The sequence below is a fragment of the Caretta caretta genome, chromosome 20 (assembly GCF_965140235.1).
Source record: "Caretta caretta isolate rCarCar2 chromosome 20, rCarCar1.hap1, whole genome shotgun sequence".
In the NCBI taxonomy this organism is placed as follows: domain Eukaryota; kingdom Metazoa; phylum Chordata; order Testudines; family Cheloniidae; genus Caretta; species Caretta caretta.
The window spans coordinates 21,557,001-21,572,576 of NC_134225.1; the positions used below are offsets into that span (position 1 = coordinate 21,557,001).

At 56.0% G+C, this 15,576-nt stretch overlaps 1 protein-coding gene across 14 annotated transcripts in view; it reads right to left on the bottom strand.

Annotated features, from left to right (window-relative positions):
• Positions 1–863: 863 nt before the first annotated feature.
• Positions 864–15,576, bottom strand: part of CACNA1A (calcium voltage-gated channel subunit alpha1 A) — a 196,745-nt gene continuing 182,032 nt past the window's right edge. For 11 of the 14 annotated variants that reach the window (XM_075121670.1, XM_075121669.1, XM_075121664.1 and 8 more), the window contains 3 exons: positions 10,684–10,879; positions 9,272–9,519; positions 864–2,677 (listed from right to left, as the gene is read on the bottom strand). In XM_075121670.1, the coding sequence (XP_074977771.1) occupies positions 2,048–2,677; positions 9,272–9,519; positions 10,684–10,879 (1,074 nt within the window). In that variant the 3' untranslated portion in view covers positions 864–2,047. Of the gene's footprint in view, positions 2,678–9,271; positions 9,520–10,683; positions 10,880–15,576 lie in introns of those variants that run through there. The other 3 variants (XM_075121674.1, XM_075121671.1, XM_075121672.1) reach the window with 3 other exon arrangements.

Below are 15,576 nucleotides of genomic sequence, written 5' to 3' on the forward strand. Positions count from 1 at the left end.
CATGGAGGTGGATGTACGGAGGGATGGATGGATGGAAGGTTTGTTAGTAACCAAAGAAGGACCGAGCCCAAGGACTCCCATCTGTTAGTTTGTACTTGAAAAGCTTCTGTCCACTTTGCTATTGCTGTGCAGTAACAAGCCAGGCCTTGGGGGCTCGGTTTGCAGTGTCATTGTGCACAGCATTCCTGTTCTCCTTTAAACAGCTGTTCCCAAACCTTATGACGCCAAGCCCCGCCTGTGGGAAGGGGAACCCAACGTGCCGCTGAAGGCCTTGCCCAAACCAGAAGCCATGCAGGGCAAGTAATGGTAGTTTAGTTAAGACTGGAACCAGGAACGGTTTGTTCTGTTTGTACAGGGCCAAGCACAGTGGCGTTTTGGGCCAGGCCGGGGGCTGCTAAGTGCTACCAATTCACCTACCCAGCAATGTACAGCCCTCAGCACGCTGGGGTCCTGCAATACCAGTAAGAACATATTGTGTTGATCGTCCCAGCGCGATCCTCCTGCACTTTTACTCAGGGATTTGATGGGCAGCGAAAGAGTTAACACTACTGACATCTCAAGTTATCATTGTTGGTATCTGAGTCAACCACCTATGACATAAGCAGGACAGTTCCCCGCTCTGGGCTGTCGGTTCAGGCTCTCAGCAGACTCAGGCTCACAGTAGTGGTCAGATTTTCAAGATTTTCTTCACTGTAACAGCTGCAGCCTTTCTTGCTAGATTGAAAGATGAGATGTGGCTGAACAATCTGGAGGTGAGACCCCTCAGGTTGGACCCTTCAGCCGGGGGGAGGAAGAGCTATGTCACTGCATGTTCTAGGGAGAGAGCAAACTCTCAGAGCATTTCACACCAAGAACTGAGAACATTTCAATCAAAAATTCCTTTTTTTAATTTTTTTAGGGTTTTTGTGTGTGTTTTTTCTCATTTGTTTCTTTTAACGTTTTTTTTTTGTAGTTTTCTCATGCAATATTTCACAGTCCCAATCCCACGGGGGTGTTTTTCTTTTAATTTTTTTTCTCAAACAAAATAGGAAAAAGGAAAAGAAGCCAAGGACTTTTTTTTTCTTTTTTCGTTTTCGGGTTTTTTGTTTTGTTAGTTTCAAGCAGGACCAAAATGTCGGAAGAAAAATGCTTTCCCCTCCCCCCCCAATTATTATTTTTGTCTTTTTTCTTTCTGTTTAGTTGTATTTGTTTATTTCTCATTTTTGTGTGTGTGGGGGGGTTCTGTTTGTTTATCTCTGCAGGCAGTAATAATTAGGGTTTGGTATAACCAGCAAGCACTCCTTTGTGTGTGTGTGTGTGTGTGTCGGGGTTGTGCACGTGCGTGTCCTTCAAAATGGCAGGCCACAAACTTTACTTGTTTTGAAGTTAACCAGGTAAGTCGAGATGATAAAACTCATCAATAGAAGTTCAGAAAAAAATACTTTTGTCTTTTTCCCCCCTCCTTTTTACTGATATATTTTTTTTTTGTCGAGATTTGTTGCTGTTGTTATTTCTGGTGTGGAATTTTTGTCAAAACTTCTTTGTTGAGGGTGGAGGGTCACATCCAAGCACATCCCTCCCCTCCCCACCCTGCCATGCCAAGCACCCGAGGAAAACCGGTCTGCTGTCTCAGGGCCACAGACAGATGCTGCATGTGGGAGAGGCTACCTGAGGGCATTTTGCATGGATTGTAGTCCCTTCTCCCGTTTTTTTAAAATCTTCTTTAGATTCTGAAGAACTGGGTGGTTCCCCCCCCCCCCCCCCCCCGAACCACCACACACAACTTGATCTGTAAAAGATAAACATGCTCTGGTTCCTAGATACCCTTGTCCTCCCCCATCCCAAAACCCTGTCCCCCACCCCACCCCGAGAAAACCCCTCCAACCAAAGTTACTTCCCTCTCTGCAATTTGAGCACTCTCTCTCAGACACCTCCCCATAGGGCAGATTGTTGTGATTTCCATGTTCTTTTCCTCCCCCCGCCCCCCCACCCATCTGGTAATGTCGTCTCTGTCCAGTGTGTGTGTGTGTGTTGCAAGTGTGCGTGTGTGTGTCAAACCGCTTCCAGGTTAGCAGCAGTCATCTTCGTCAGTTTCGCTAGAGGGTTCATGCAGTCCTTGGCGGGAGCGTGGCTTGGCTGCTCCATGGGAGTGGTAATATCCGTTAGGAAGTCGCCGCCCAGGCCTGGAGGGTGAAGAGCCGCCTCCCGCCCGGGAAGTCCTGGGCGAACGCCCTGAGCTGCTGACGTGCGTGGTCTCGTAGGAGAAGGCTTCCTTGCTGGGGGGTGCGGCGCAGTCCGGACTCCGGTAATAACCGCCACGACGGGGTCCCGGGTGCGGCTCGGAGACGTGGGGTACCGACCACCGGCTGCTGGCGTGGCGGTAGGCTCGGGGCGAATCGTTCCGCGGCGGGACCGTGTGTCTCTCCATGGCGGGCGATCTGCCGGGCCGCTCCGCCACCTGGGGGTCGGCGGGGAGCGAGGGGTATCGTCTCGGTGCGGGGGTGGATATCCTGCTGGGGTGATGCACTGACTGCGGCTGCTGCTGGGGGCCTGCACTGATGACCTTACGGACCACAGGGGAATAGGACACGTGTGGCCGGGGTGTCGGAGGGGTCTGTGGGAGCTGGCGGCGTCCTCGCCTTGGGGTACTGGTGCCGGATGTTGAAAGGACTGGACTGCCACTTACGGGACTACTGCCCTACATGAAAATTGAAACAAAGGAAATCAAAAAGAAAATATACAAGGAAAATTAACCAAGAAGAGACAGAAAGGGAAGGGGGGTTGGGAGGGGCAGGGAAGGTGACACAGAAACGAGGACGAGAAAAGAAGGCAGGGGATTTGGGGGTGAAGGAACCAAAGAAGGGGGGGAAATAATGGAGGGGGGAGAAGAAAAAGCAACAGCCACGGAAGGGAGGACGGGAAGAGGGGGATCGAGAGACCAACGGAGAAGAAAAGAAACCAAAAGAGAAAACAAACAAAAGAAGGGGGAAAAAAAGTGAGAAGAGAAATGAGAAATGGAGTTTTTGTAAGTTTTGGGGTTTTTAAAAAGTAGCAGAAAACTTCTAAAAATTACTCACACGCTTCGAAAGCAAGAGAGGAAAGGGTTAAAAGCAAGCAAGCAAGCGAGAGAGAGAGAGAGAGAACCCGCAGGGCCTGCAGAGCATGAATTGTTCTGTGCGTTACCAAAGGTGATTCCAAAAGGAACTCAAAAGAAAATAAACAGCTGGAGTTGAAAAAAAATAGGTGAGGGAGGGTGGGGTGGGGAAACTGGGGTGGAAAGGGCGAGGGGGCGTCCGGCAAGGAAAGAGGAGGGAGAGCACTGGGTCTGGAGAAGTTTGGAACAGAGCGGACCCCATTGGGAGAGCCAGTGTGTGCGGCTTGCTTACAGCCGCAGGGCTTCGCGAGTGAGAGCTGCTTGCTGATGGGTGTCTGCTGTTGGCTGGAAGGTCCACGGACCGGGGTACTTACCCGCTGCAGAGTGAGGTGACGTCCCCAGAATCGGACCGCGGGAGGAGGGCCAGTAGCCGACAATGGAATCACCTGCCCAGGAGGACATCCTTTGCTGGCCCCAGCAGTCAGGCGGTGATTGGCTCATGCCCTGAAGCAGAAGGGCCTTTATCTTTTATACATCCTTCACCCTCTGGAACCTGAAGCTATGTCTACACTACAGCCTAGGTCGGCACAGCTTCGCTTGCTCAGGGGTGTGACTATTCTACCCCCCGAGCGTGCTCTGTCGGCGGGGGGGAGGGGGGCATCGTTTCTGCCACGCGTAGAGGTGGGTTTTGTGCGCTCTCCTGTCGGCACAGCGCGTCGTCACCAGACGTGCTGCAGAAATGCAGCTCCACCCAGGCCGCTGCGCGTGTAGACGTGGCCTCGGTGCGGATGTTGTTATCACCTGTTCGTGCCCCACTGGCCTGGCTCGACTGGCTTCCGCAAGGCAAAGGCGTGTGGGTGAGGGGTTTGGCTGAGCAACAGCAAAGAAGAAAGGGCAAAGGGGCGGCTCCGAGTTGTCCTGAATTTCTCCACTCTTCGTGCTTCCCACACAGATCCTCTCCCGCTCTCGCACAGGCGGATCCTGCCAGCCTTTGGGGAAGCTGGGATCCGGACCTGCCACATTGCCAATGCTTGGGCCTCTCTGACACCCTCTAGAAGGCGAGAGAGAAGGACAGTCCAGTGGACGAGACACTGGTGCCCTCTTACAGGCTCTGCTCAGGCCACCACAGTCTTGCTGCTCCACCAGGCAGAGTGACTCATTCAGGGTGAGTCGTCTCCTGCTCAAATCCGGTTTGTGTCTCTCCAACTGTCTCAGACTAGTGGGGCAAGCTCCATCCTGGTTTAGGAATGGGCTGCCCTCGTCTGCACTGGGGAAAAGAGGAGCGGTCCTGTGCCTGACAGGCCTTGCCGGACTGAGCATGTATTTGGGGGAAGTGCGAAGAGCAGGAGAAACAGCTGGAAATCCAGCTCAGCTGGGGAAAGGAATCTGGCAACAGGCTGTAGAATTAGCTTGTCTGCAACAGTGGATTGGACACAAAAGCCTGACATGTGCAGAGGTCGTGGCCAAAGCAATGCAGGGCAAACACGTGGGAAGCTGTTGAAGATTGATGGGAAGCCCTTGGTTGGTTGTCCCAGGTCTAGCTGTGGTCAACAAAGTCAGAGAACCACATGAAAACCACAGGCTCTAGGTTTAGCTCCAAGCTCGACAGACTCTGGACGTTCGTGGTCCCTCCAGCTCTGGCAAAATGTGACTTCCGGGCTGCTCTGGTTCTTAAAAGATTTGATCCCTGGCTAGTTCTCATCCTAGGAAGCAGGTAGGAATGTCTCCCCAACGAGAACCTCTGTCTGCTTCACACTGGCCTCGTCAGGACCAGGTCCATTCTCAGTGTGACCAGGGTGGACTCACACCCATCTCACTCCCCTGGAGTCAGTCTGGGTTTACACCTATCAGAACCCTGACGACCCACGAGTCCTGCATCAATGGCCACCAGATCTGCCAGGGCACCTTTGACAGATGGAAACAGCTTCCAGCAGGATTTCTCTGGAGAGGATCCCCAAACCAAGGGGATGGGGCAGGAAAGCAGCGAGTTAGCCTGAACCCCACTGCCTCCACTCCGCTCAGAATGAGAGGTTACCTGGAAACGCTACAGCAGGTCAGTAGGCGTTGACCCAGGAGAGTGGGCGTAAGCAATGGTGGCGAAGCTCCTTTGTGATGTTCCGTGTGTGAGTAGAGACAGGCAGCTCTGAGCAGATCCAGGATTTCCTCTGAGGTTGTTCCACATTTTTCAGCTCTAAGGAGGGCAGAGCACGGGCCCTCCTGCTCCAAAAGCCAGGCTCCTAAAGGAGACTCCCCCCTCAACCATATAGGGGAGGTGACACACAGCTCAGCTGCTCCAATAATCCGCTAGGGGGCAAGGGTTCATACGCAGGCTAGCCCCTGGGGAAGTGCTGTATCTGGCTCTCTCTGGCTAGCCCCTATGGTCAGATACCTCTATACAAGTGCCCTGGATCGGAAAAAAGAAGCAGGCCGGATGCCTTGATCCAGCAAGGCACCTGGGGTCTGATTCTCCTCGGCCCACTGCAGCTCCACAGTGCTCGAGGGCTGTCACAGGGGCCTGGGGAACAGACAGAGCCTGGGGGCCCTGTGTTAGCTCTCAGCAGAGATAATGTGATGGGGCTGAACTGTCTGTGTGCCGCGTATCCACCCGCACTTACACATGCCATGTATGTTCCCAGGTCTATGCGGATGCCGTCTGTGCCCGTGTTTGCACTTGCGTGTGCCACACATGTGCCTGAATATCCGTGTGCTCTCTGCCGTGCCATGCACGTGTCAGTGTCTGCCAGGTGTGTGTCCCGCATGCCTATGCGTCTGCATGAGTGTGCCCTGAGCGTGCCCACTGGATGGATGACACACATGTGCCTTACCCATGTCTGCATATGCTATGTATGTGCCCAGCTGTACATATATGCCATGCGTGTGGGTGCAGGTGCGCTACCTGTGTTCCCACATCTCGGGGGGTGTCAGGTGTGTGCCTGTGAGCAGGTATCCTGTGTGTGCCTGTGACTCTGGTCATGTGCCACACAGGTGCCCATAGCTATGCATGTGCCATGTGTTCCTGTAGCTCCCTGTGTGTGACATCTCTGTCCATAGCCCTGGGTGTGTCATGCATGGGCCTGGAGCTCCGTGTGCGTGGGCCAGGCATGGGCCCGTAGCTCCGTGTGCGTGGGCCCGGCATGGGCCTGGAGCTCCGTGTGCGTGGGCCAGGCATGGGCCCGGAGCTCCGTGTGCGTGGGCCAGGCATGGGCCCGGAGCTCCGTGTGCGTGGGCCAGGCATGGGCCTGTAGCTCCGTGTGCGTGGGCCAGGCATGGGCCTGTAGCTCCGTGTGCGTGGGCCAGGCATGGGCCCGGAGCTCCGTGTGCGTGGGCCAGGCATGGGCCTGTAGCTCCGTGTGCGTGGGCCAGGCATGGGCCCGGAGCTCCGTGTGCGTGGGCCACGCATGGGCCTGTAGCTCCGTGTGCGTGGGCCAGGCATGGGCCCGGAGCTCCGTGTGCGTGGGCCAGGCATGGGCCCGGAGCTCCGTGTGCGTGGGCCAGGCATGGGCCCGGAGCTCCGTGTGCGTGGGCCAGGCATGGGCCCGGAGCTCCGTGTGCGTGGGCCACGCATGGGCCCGTAGCTCCGTGTGCGTGGGCCAGGCATGGGCCTGGAGCTCCGTGTGCGTGGGCCAGGCATGGGCCTGTAGCTCCGTGTGCGTATGCCAGGCATGGGCCTGTAGCTCCGTGTGCGTGGGCCCGGCATGGGCCCGGAGCTCCGTGTGCGTGGGCCAGACATGGGCCCGTAGCTCCGTGTGTGTGGGCCCGGCATGGCCTGTAGCTCCGTGTGCGTATGCCAGGCATGGGCCCGGAGCTCCGTGTGCGTGGGCCAGGCATGGGCCCGGAGCTCCGTGTGCGTGGGCCAGACATGGGCCCGTAGCTCCGTGTGCGTGGGCCCGGCATGGGCCTGGAGCTCCGTGTGCGTGGGCCAGGCATGGGCCTGTAGCTCCGTGTGCGTGGGCCAGGCATGGGCCCGGAGCTCCGTGTGCGTGGGCCAGGCATGGGCCTGGAGCTCCGTGTGCGTGGGCCAGGCATGTGGGCCTGGTTTAGGAGCAGCTTCATTCCAAACTTTCCAGAGTCACAAAACCCAGAGGCACCAGTGGCCACCAGCGTTAGCAACAAAGGGTTCACACCACAGACACTGGATGGCCGGTGGTTTTTGGGTCTCTGCTCACCAACCATCTTACCTGTGCCTGCCCCTTGCCGTGACAGCCAAGCCAAACACAATGGACACAGAAATAAAGATGGGACTCAAGGCCTGTCAGCATGGTGCTCCCGAGAAACAAGCGGGGAAGACCAATGGCTTGGGGAGGGGGGAGTGAGGGGTGAAAATAACCGAAATAAAGGGCTTGAAGAGAGTTCAAAGCAGTCGTCATTGTCCAAGTGACAGGCAGCCCCTCCTCAAGGCCCCCCCACCCTGAGCAGCCTCCCAACCCCCCCCCCCAGCTGGTGGTGGCAGCATGAGTCACAGCCAAGAACACAGGGGTGTGGAGGGCACATGGCTCAGCTACATCGTCCTATCCCTCTTTCGCTCACCCCGGTGTCAATCAGGTGAGGGGGTGCAGTTAGATGGATGTAAACGAGCGGGGCCCAGTTCTGATCCTCATGTCGGCGTCGCAGCAAGGGTGAGGGGAAGGGAAAATGCCCCCACTCGGGATTGCAGTGTTTCACCCCATGGTGCACAAGCGGGAGGCCGCGGGAGGCTAGGTTTTGCTCTTGGCTATGCCAGTGTAAATCTGGAGTCACTCCACCCACTTCAGTGGATTTACCCTGGTGTGTAAGTGAGCTCAGAATGGGGCCCACTGACTTCCGGCTCTTGGCAGTTTTACCTGATGGTCCCTTTAAATCCCCAGCTGTGACTCTTGCCCAGAGCTGCGATGGGCAGCCCATGGTTTTACCCTGGGTTATTGCCCACGTTTTTCAGAGCGCCCTCTGGTGGCTGAACTGCCCCAACTGCGCTGAGTGCCCCAGTGCCGGGCCCTAAATCTGAAAACTGGGTACTCCAGCTGCCAGGAGGAGCTTTTCCACCTCCATCAGTCTCCCCCACTTCCTTTGGAGAGTTGGGGAGGGGTGTGTGTGTGGACAGGAGTGAAGCTTACTCTGGCTCTGATCCTCCTAGCATCCCCTGGGCCCTTTCCCCATTTCCCACACCACTCCAATGACACATGGACCCCTGGTGCTCCTGTCGATCTCACTCCAGCCTAAGGAGCTCCCCGGGGCAGTTTGTTAGACTCACTGCTCTTCCCCTGGCTCTAAGGAAGCAGGTGGCGGAGAGGGGACGGGATCTTTGGGTCGATCAGCTGCTGGGGGCGAATAAGGGGGAAAGCCCTTCTGGGCCATGCCTTCCTCTGGCGCTCTGGATCTGGGAGTCACTCAGTCTGTCTGTGACTGGGGACAGCCCCCCCCCAGGACTGCCACTCAGGGATTGGCTGGCTGGGGCGTTATTTCAGTGGGGCTGATATTGTGGGATTCCCCTCCAGTCGGGGACAAGGGGATGCAGTGTCTGGCTGGGCTCCTGTTCCCCCAATAAATGCTCATGACGACGCCCTCATCCACAGGACGGACCCATAACTTCCCCGCACTCTTTGTCCCCACCACAGTCTCTGGTCCTTTAGACCAGGCAGCAGGGACTCCTGCTTTCTAGATGAAGAGGCCACTGGTCTGATCCCCCCTGACGGCCCCGCCACAGGCGGGGTTACAAAGTGGTGGCCTGTACAGGGAAATGGAATCTGTGCAGCCCTTTGATGTGTGGGCGGAGCTTCCCCATCCAGGGGGTGTGGCTAATTCTGGCTCATTGTCCCCCTCTAGTGGTTAGTGTGAAGGGGCATTTGTGTAGCTGAGAATTAGGCCCTATGAGTCTGTGGCTGCCTGGGAGGTTTGGGCTTTTAGATCCAGAGGCCAAGTGAGATAGAGCAGCTCCTCCACTCTGGCTCCCAGATCCCAGAGAACCAGCCCTTGCTGGATCTGCCCCAAGCTCCAGAGCTTGGGTTGGGATCAGCACCTGTGACAGATGTCTGGGTCGGTTCGGGCCTCCAACCTGCTCTGCTCCACCCTTGCTGAGATCCAGCAATGTTTGCTCAGCCTGCTGGACAACTGGAACTTGCTTCCCAAGGAGCGGGGAGCTCCAGGCTGGCTTTGCTTCACCCCCACTCCCCACCCCTGTGCCCATCCCTAGAGGTGAAGGGGGGAGTGGAAAGCCAGACCCACCTGCCTGTGGGGCATGTGCTCACGGCCCTCGCTGGGGGATCTGGACCAGCGCCTGTCTCTGGAGCGGGGCCGGCTGTGCTCGTGTCTCTCCTGCGAATAGCGCTCCTTGTCGGAGGAGGGGTGGGGATGCCGGTGATGGTGGTGATGGTGGTGATGCTTCCGGTCCTTGGGCCGTCCTCGCTCCTGGTCTCTTTCTTTGGGAGGTAGGTCGCCCGATGGCGTGGTCATGCTCAGGTCCGTGCCCAGCCCTGCCGTGGAGGGAGAGGGGGAGGCAGAGATTATTATGTTCCGGGAGACAGTTTGCCATCAATCCAGTTAGCATCTGTGGACAGGAAACACAACAGTCCTGTGGCACGTGGCGTGCAATTGCACTAGAGTCCGGTGGCCTGTTACTACCTGGACATTCGCACCATGCGCAATGGTATGATATCTCAGTACCTAGGGCTTACTCATACTGGTGTAAATCAGAAGTGACTCCAGGGAGGTCAATGGGCTGACCCTGGTATATAACTGGTGTAAGTGAGAGGAGAATCAGCCCATATAAACAAAATCTGATTTCAGTGGTGTTTACTCTGGATTTACATCAGCGTAGCAGATAGCAGACCCAATGGCATTTACTCCAGATTTACACCAGTGTAACAGAGATCAGGCCCAATGGAGCTTACTCTGGATTTACATCAAAGTAACAGAGATCACAGACTCTGACCCCGGTAAAACGACTGCAAAAAGGTTTGCCACTTGCCCACTGAAAGAGGCGGGAGGGTGGGGGGCGTAGTAGGACAGGCAGTTAACAGGAGGGGGCAGCACGCAGTGGGGTGCTCAAGGGCAGTGTTTTAGGTGTAGACAAGCCCTTGGGACCTCGATGACTATTCAGAAGGTAGCGGAAGCACTTGTGTGCGCTGAACTGGTCAGGAATGGCCAGGGGCCCAGGTGTCTTGGGAGATTTCTGCTGCTCCCTAGTGCTGGTCTGGCCAGAAATAAGAACCCGTATAGTCACCCCAATTAACCAGCCCTTCTCTATCCAAGGGTCTCCATGTGCTTCAATGAACTGGGCCTCTCAACCAGCCAGTGAGCTCCAAGCCAGACTCCCCTAACCCCAACCCCAGGGCAGCTGGCGAAGCGGATATAGAGCAGGACTGGCTGGCTCGGGGTGTGTGTGTGTTGGGAAATGAGATATGGAGCTTTTCCCGTTTCAGCAGCACCAGCTGATTTACACCGGCTGCGGATATGGCTCCTGATCTCACTCACACCCAGTTTGCACTGGGTAACTCCATGGACTTTGCTTCTGCAGTCCACGGCCACTCGAGGGCACCAGCTCACATGCTTGGGCTAGTCTGACTCCCTCCATGGCAAGAGCAGAGTGGGACTAACACAGCCTACAGACCGGGCATCCCCCCCAACAGCCGCACCACCTGTGCCCCCGTCCGCGTAGCGGCTGAGCGAGCGCTCCGAGGCCCGGTGGCTCCACTCCCTCCGCCGCTCATGATGCCGCTGGTTCTCCTCGGGAACGACCCTCTCCAAGGAGTAGTCGTCCAGCCGGATGCCTTTGGAGCGCGAGTGGCCCAGCATGGAAGCCGAGCGCTTCATGGGGCTGGTGTCCGTGATCGTCTGCAAAGGAAACGACAGACCCAGACCCATAGATTTATGCGGCACTGCAGGGGGACGGGGAAGCCTGTGGGAAGGGGGAGGGGTACAGGGATGGCGTTACAAACAAATGCCGACTAATCCTATTGAAACTATCCATGCATCTGTCTGTCCCTCCACCCTCATGTCTTCGTCACTCTCTCTCCATCCCTGGAGCTAAGGAACCACGGAGACCTGCAGAGATCTATCCTTCCACTCAAAGGTCTATGGAGCCATCTGTCCACCCATGGACCTATGACATTGCACCACTGGTTCTCCCTCATCCTAAGGGAGGCTGAATCACAGAATATCAGGGTTGGAAGGGACGTCAGGAGGTCATCTAGTCCAACCCCCTGCTCAAAGCAGGACCAACCCCAACGAAATCATCCCAGCCAGGGCTTTGTCAAGCCTGACCTTAAAAACTTCTAAGGATGGAGATTCCACCATCTCCCTAGGTAACCCATTCCAGTGCTTCACCACCCTCCTAGTGAAAAAGTTTTTCCTAATATCCAACCTAAACCTCCCCCACTGCAACTTGAGACCATTGCTCCTCGTTCTGTCATCTGCTACCACTGGGAACAGTCTAGAGCCATCCTCTTTGGAACCCCCTTTCAGGTAGTTGGAAGCAGCTATCAAATCCCCCCTCATTCTTCTCTTCCGCAGACGAAACAATCCCAGTTCCCTCAGCCTCTCCTAGTAAATCATGTGTTCCAGACCCCTAACCATTTTTGTTGCCCTCCGCTGGACACTTTCCAATTTTTCCACATCCTTCTTGTAGTGTGGGGCCCAAAACTGGACACAGTACTCCAGATGAGTACCCTCCGTTCCCACTGAGCTCAGCACCTTGCAGGACTGGGCCCTAATCCAGGCCCCCAGACCTAGTCGAGGAAGGTCTAACACGATCCAATGGCTGGAAGTTGAAGCTAGGAAACTTCAGACTGGCAACAAGGCATTCATTTGTCATGGTGAGAGTAATTACCCACTGGAAGAATTCACCAAGGGTCATGGTGGCTTCTCCATCCCTGAGAATTTTTGAAATTAGAACTGGATGTGTTTCTAAAAGCACCGCTCTATGAATTCTTCAGCCTGAGTTATCCTGGGGGTCCGACTGGATGATCACAATGGTCCCTTCTGGCCTTGGCATCTACGACTCTATGAACACACCTTCGAAAGTCCTCATAGGTGGGATGGATGGGCTGCGGGAAGTGAGGGGGCCTCACCGCCATGGGGCCCTGGAGATTGAGGGGCTGCTTTGCCAGGCTCAGGAATGCCCCCTCCCTGGGCCCCTGGCCTGTGATGGCCACACCCACCCCTCAGTGTCATGTACTGTGCGGGGCTCGACTTGGCTCCTCTCCCAGGTGGATCAGTGGGTTGTCCCTTCCTGCAGGATGGACCCACCCATGAGCCTTCTGGGTTCTGGTGCTAGTTGTGGATTTCAGAGAGGGACCTATGACCCCAGGGTCCCAATTCCTGGGGCTCTTCGCCGCTTGGTATTGGGGACCTCAGCTGGGGAGCTAGCAGCTCTCAGTTCTAGGATCCTGTCATACTGGTGCTATGGGCTCATTACCTCTGTGAATCCTCTCCTCCATGAGGTTATTTGGGGGGTTGGGGAACCAATGCAGCTCAGCTCCCTGGAGTCTATGCTGCCCCCAGCAGCAGGGCCTGGCAGGGGGGTGATCTGATCAGCATTGCGGGGCTGGGTGAGATAAGAGTTTGGCTTTCTCTTACCTTGAAGATCTCAAATTACCACTCGTGAATTAAACCTCACAGACACGCCCCCAGCCCGCCCTGTTGGTAAGGACTGTTTTCCCTCATTGTATGGAGGGGGAAACTGAGGCACAGGGAAAGGCGATGACTCACCCAAAAACCAACAGCAAATCTGTGGTAGAGCTGGAAATGGAACCCAGGAATCCTGTGATCTAACCACTACACCACACTTAAGTCAGACAGAGAACCCAGGAAGCCTGGCTCCCGATTAAGCTTTAACCATTAGATATTCTGTTCTTCTCAGCCTGCTATGGCTCATTAGGTTTCACAGTCTAGGTGCCACTCTCCATAGCCAGGCAAACTGAGGGATTGTGTCTCCTGCTACTTGGGTTCCTTCCCGTGGGACGATCCTGTCCTGTCTATGGCTGGGATGGAAGTTGCTGTAAATGCCATGGGCAGGCCCGCAGGGAGCCCAGTCAAAGGCCTTTGCTGTCTGCAATGGCTCAGGCCGGTGAGATGGTTTGTGGCCACCTGGAGAGCCTGGGAAGCACAGCCCACAAAAATATCACATTCCCACCAACCGGGAGCCATCCTGTTCCTCTCCCCTGGTGAGGCCACCATGGCCGTCCAGCTGAGGGGCCCAAGCAGAGGTAGCATCAAGGGACTCGGTGGCCTCCAGTATGTCCGGGGGGCTCCACCACCCAGAGGGGATGTTGAACTGACCTCGACCACAACCCTCCTGGGAGTATCAGCTGTGCCCCTCCCCACAGCAGCAGGATCTACGGGTGAAGTGCCTCCAGAGACACACCATCGCCAGTGGCATCTACAGGCAAAGAGCTTCCAGGTACACCCAGGAGACACCATCGCCAGTGGCATCTACAGGCGAAGAGCTTCCAGGTACACCCAGGAGACACCATCGCCAGTGGCATCTACAGGCGAAGAGCTTCCAGGTACACCCAGGAGACACCATCGCCAGTGGCATCTACAGGCGAAGTGCCTCCAGAGACACCCAGGAGGCCTTATCATCTACACCCAAAGACCCTCCAGCAACGCTAGATGGAGCTGGTCAGGTGATGGGCCCCTGCAGCTCAGGGATACGATGGGGAAGAACCATGTCCTTAGAGCAGGGAGCTGAGAATCAGGCACATTGTACAGCAATCCCAGGGTCGATCTGTTCAAACCTGGGGGAGGGTGGGGGGGGATCAGTGCTACAGCATGGGAAGGAGAATCCCAGCACTGACGCCTCCCCTGCCCAGTCCCCGCTGCCCCTTCCCCTCTTCCCACACACAACCAGGATGGCTATTTCCATTCAAAAGAGCTATGGGACCACAAACCGGACTGCCCCATGGAGGAGCTCTGGCTGCCTCTCCCTGCTGTGGTGCAGAAGCATATACAGCAGACTGGGAGACACCTTCCTAGCACTAATTAAGCCTCACAAACACCCCCTGGGAGAGAGATCACAGTTACTGGAGGGTAAACTGAGGCACAGTGAGTGAGCAAGCTAGGAGTAGAATCCAGGAGTCATGAGTTCTAGTCCCCCTGATCTAGCCAAGAAACCCCACTCCTTCTTCCAGAGCTGGAATGGAATCCAGGAGTCCTGACTCCCAGCCCCCTGCTCTAACCACAAGACCCCACTCCCCTCTTAGAGACAGGAACAGAACCCAGGAGTCCTGGCGCCCAGCCCCTGCCCTAACCACTGGACTCTCCTCTCCTCCCAGCACCAGGCACAGACCCCAGGTGTCCTGGCTCCCACCCCCTCTCTTTTAAACACTAGCTGCCTGTTTCCCTGTCGCCTGCACTTTGTGTGTCATTGACCTCTGGGTAGAGAACACTCCCACTCCGGAGCATTTCACGCCTGCCTTGCACGCACTGCTCCGGCAGCTGGCAAAGCCCCACAGCCCCCCGGGGAGAACTCCCCCACCACATGCCCCACGGGGGGGGGCTTTCCACCCCTGGTTGGGAGGACACAGAGATGGTGGAAGCCAGTTTTGCCTCCTCCCCCCGTAGGCTGCACCTCCCTGGAGCCACAAGAGATTGCAAGAGCCTTGGGGCAGGGCCCGTCTTTCTGTTCTGTGTCTGTACAGCCCAGGGACAGTGGGGACCTCGGCCATAACGGGGGCTTCTGACCACTACCGTAATACACCTACTAAGAAACATACAGGCCCAGCACAATTAGGTCTTGGTTCATGACTAGGGCTTGTGGGCGCTACCGTAATACACCTAATAAATAATGTACAGTGCCTGGCGCTGTGGGGGCGTGGACCATGCCTGGGGCTCACAGGCCCCACCACAATCCACAGAATAACACAGACTCTCAGCCCCTTTGCCCTGGGATACGTGACACCCCAAGAGGAACTGTGAATGAGAACACACTGTGTAGACTCAGGGTGTTAGCAAACCCCTTTAAACTGACGTGGTTGGAAACAGCAGGGCAGGCTGACCTGCCAAATGCGCCAGCTGGTCACGGTCAGCCTGGGGGCATGGGGTGTTGAGACCAAGTATGTACGGGTGTAGCTAGACCAGGACCCTGTACCCGCAAAGCGCCCCTTATACACGCAACCCTGTGCCTTTTCCACTGTGGCTTATCCCAGCCCCAGCGAGCGAAACAAGCTAGCCCAGTGAAAACAGATTTGCCAATATTTGTGCTAGGGGATTCTGCCAGCACAACTGTGTTGATCTGGGAACCCCCCTCTTCGCACCCCCGGCAGGCAGAAATCTGTACTGTAGCCTTCGCCATAGCCTACACTAGTTGTCCTGGTTTAGCTACACTGGGTTGGTTAAAGCCATAAAACCCGAGTGTGGACGCAGTGATGTAGGGGTATAGCTTACTACCAGCCCCGCTTACTCGTACAGCTATTCCCTTTCAGGAAGAGGAATTCGCTCTACTGGTTACGACACCTTTATACCGGTTTAAGGCACCTTTATGCCAGTAAACCTGCATCCACACTAGGAGTTGTATCAGTATATTGGTAAAA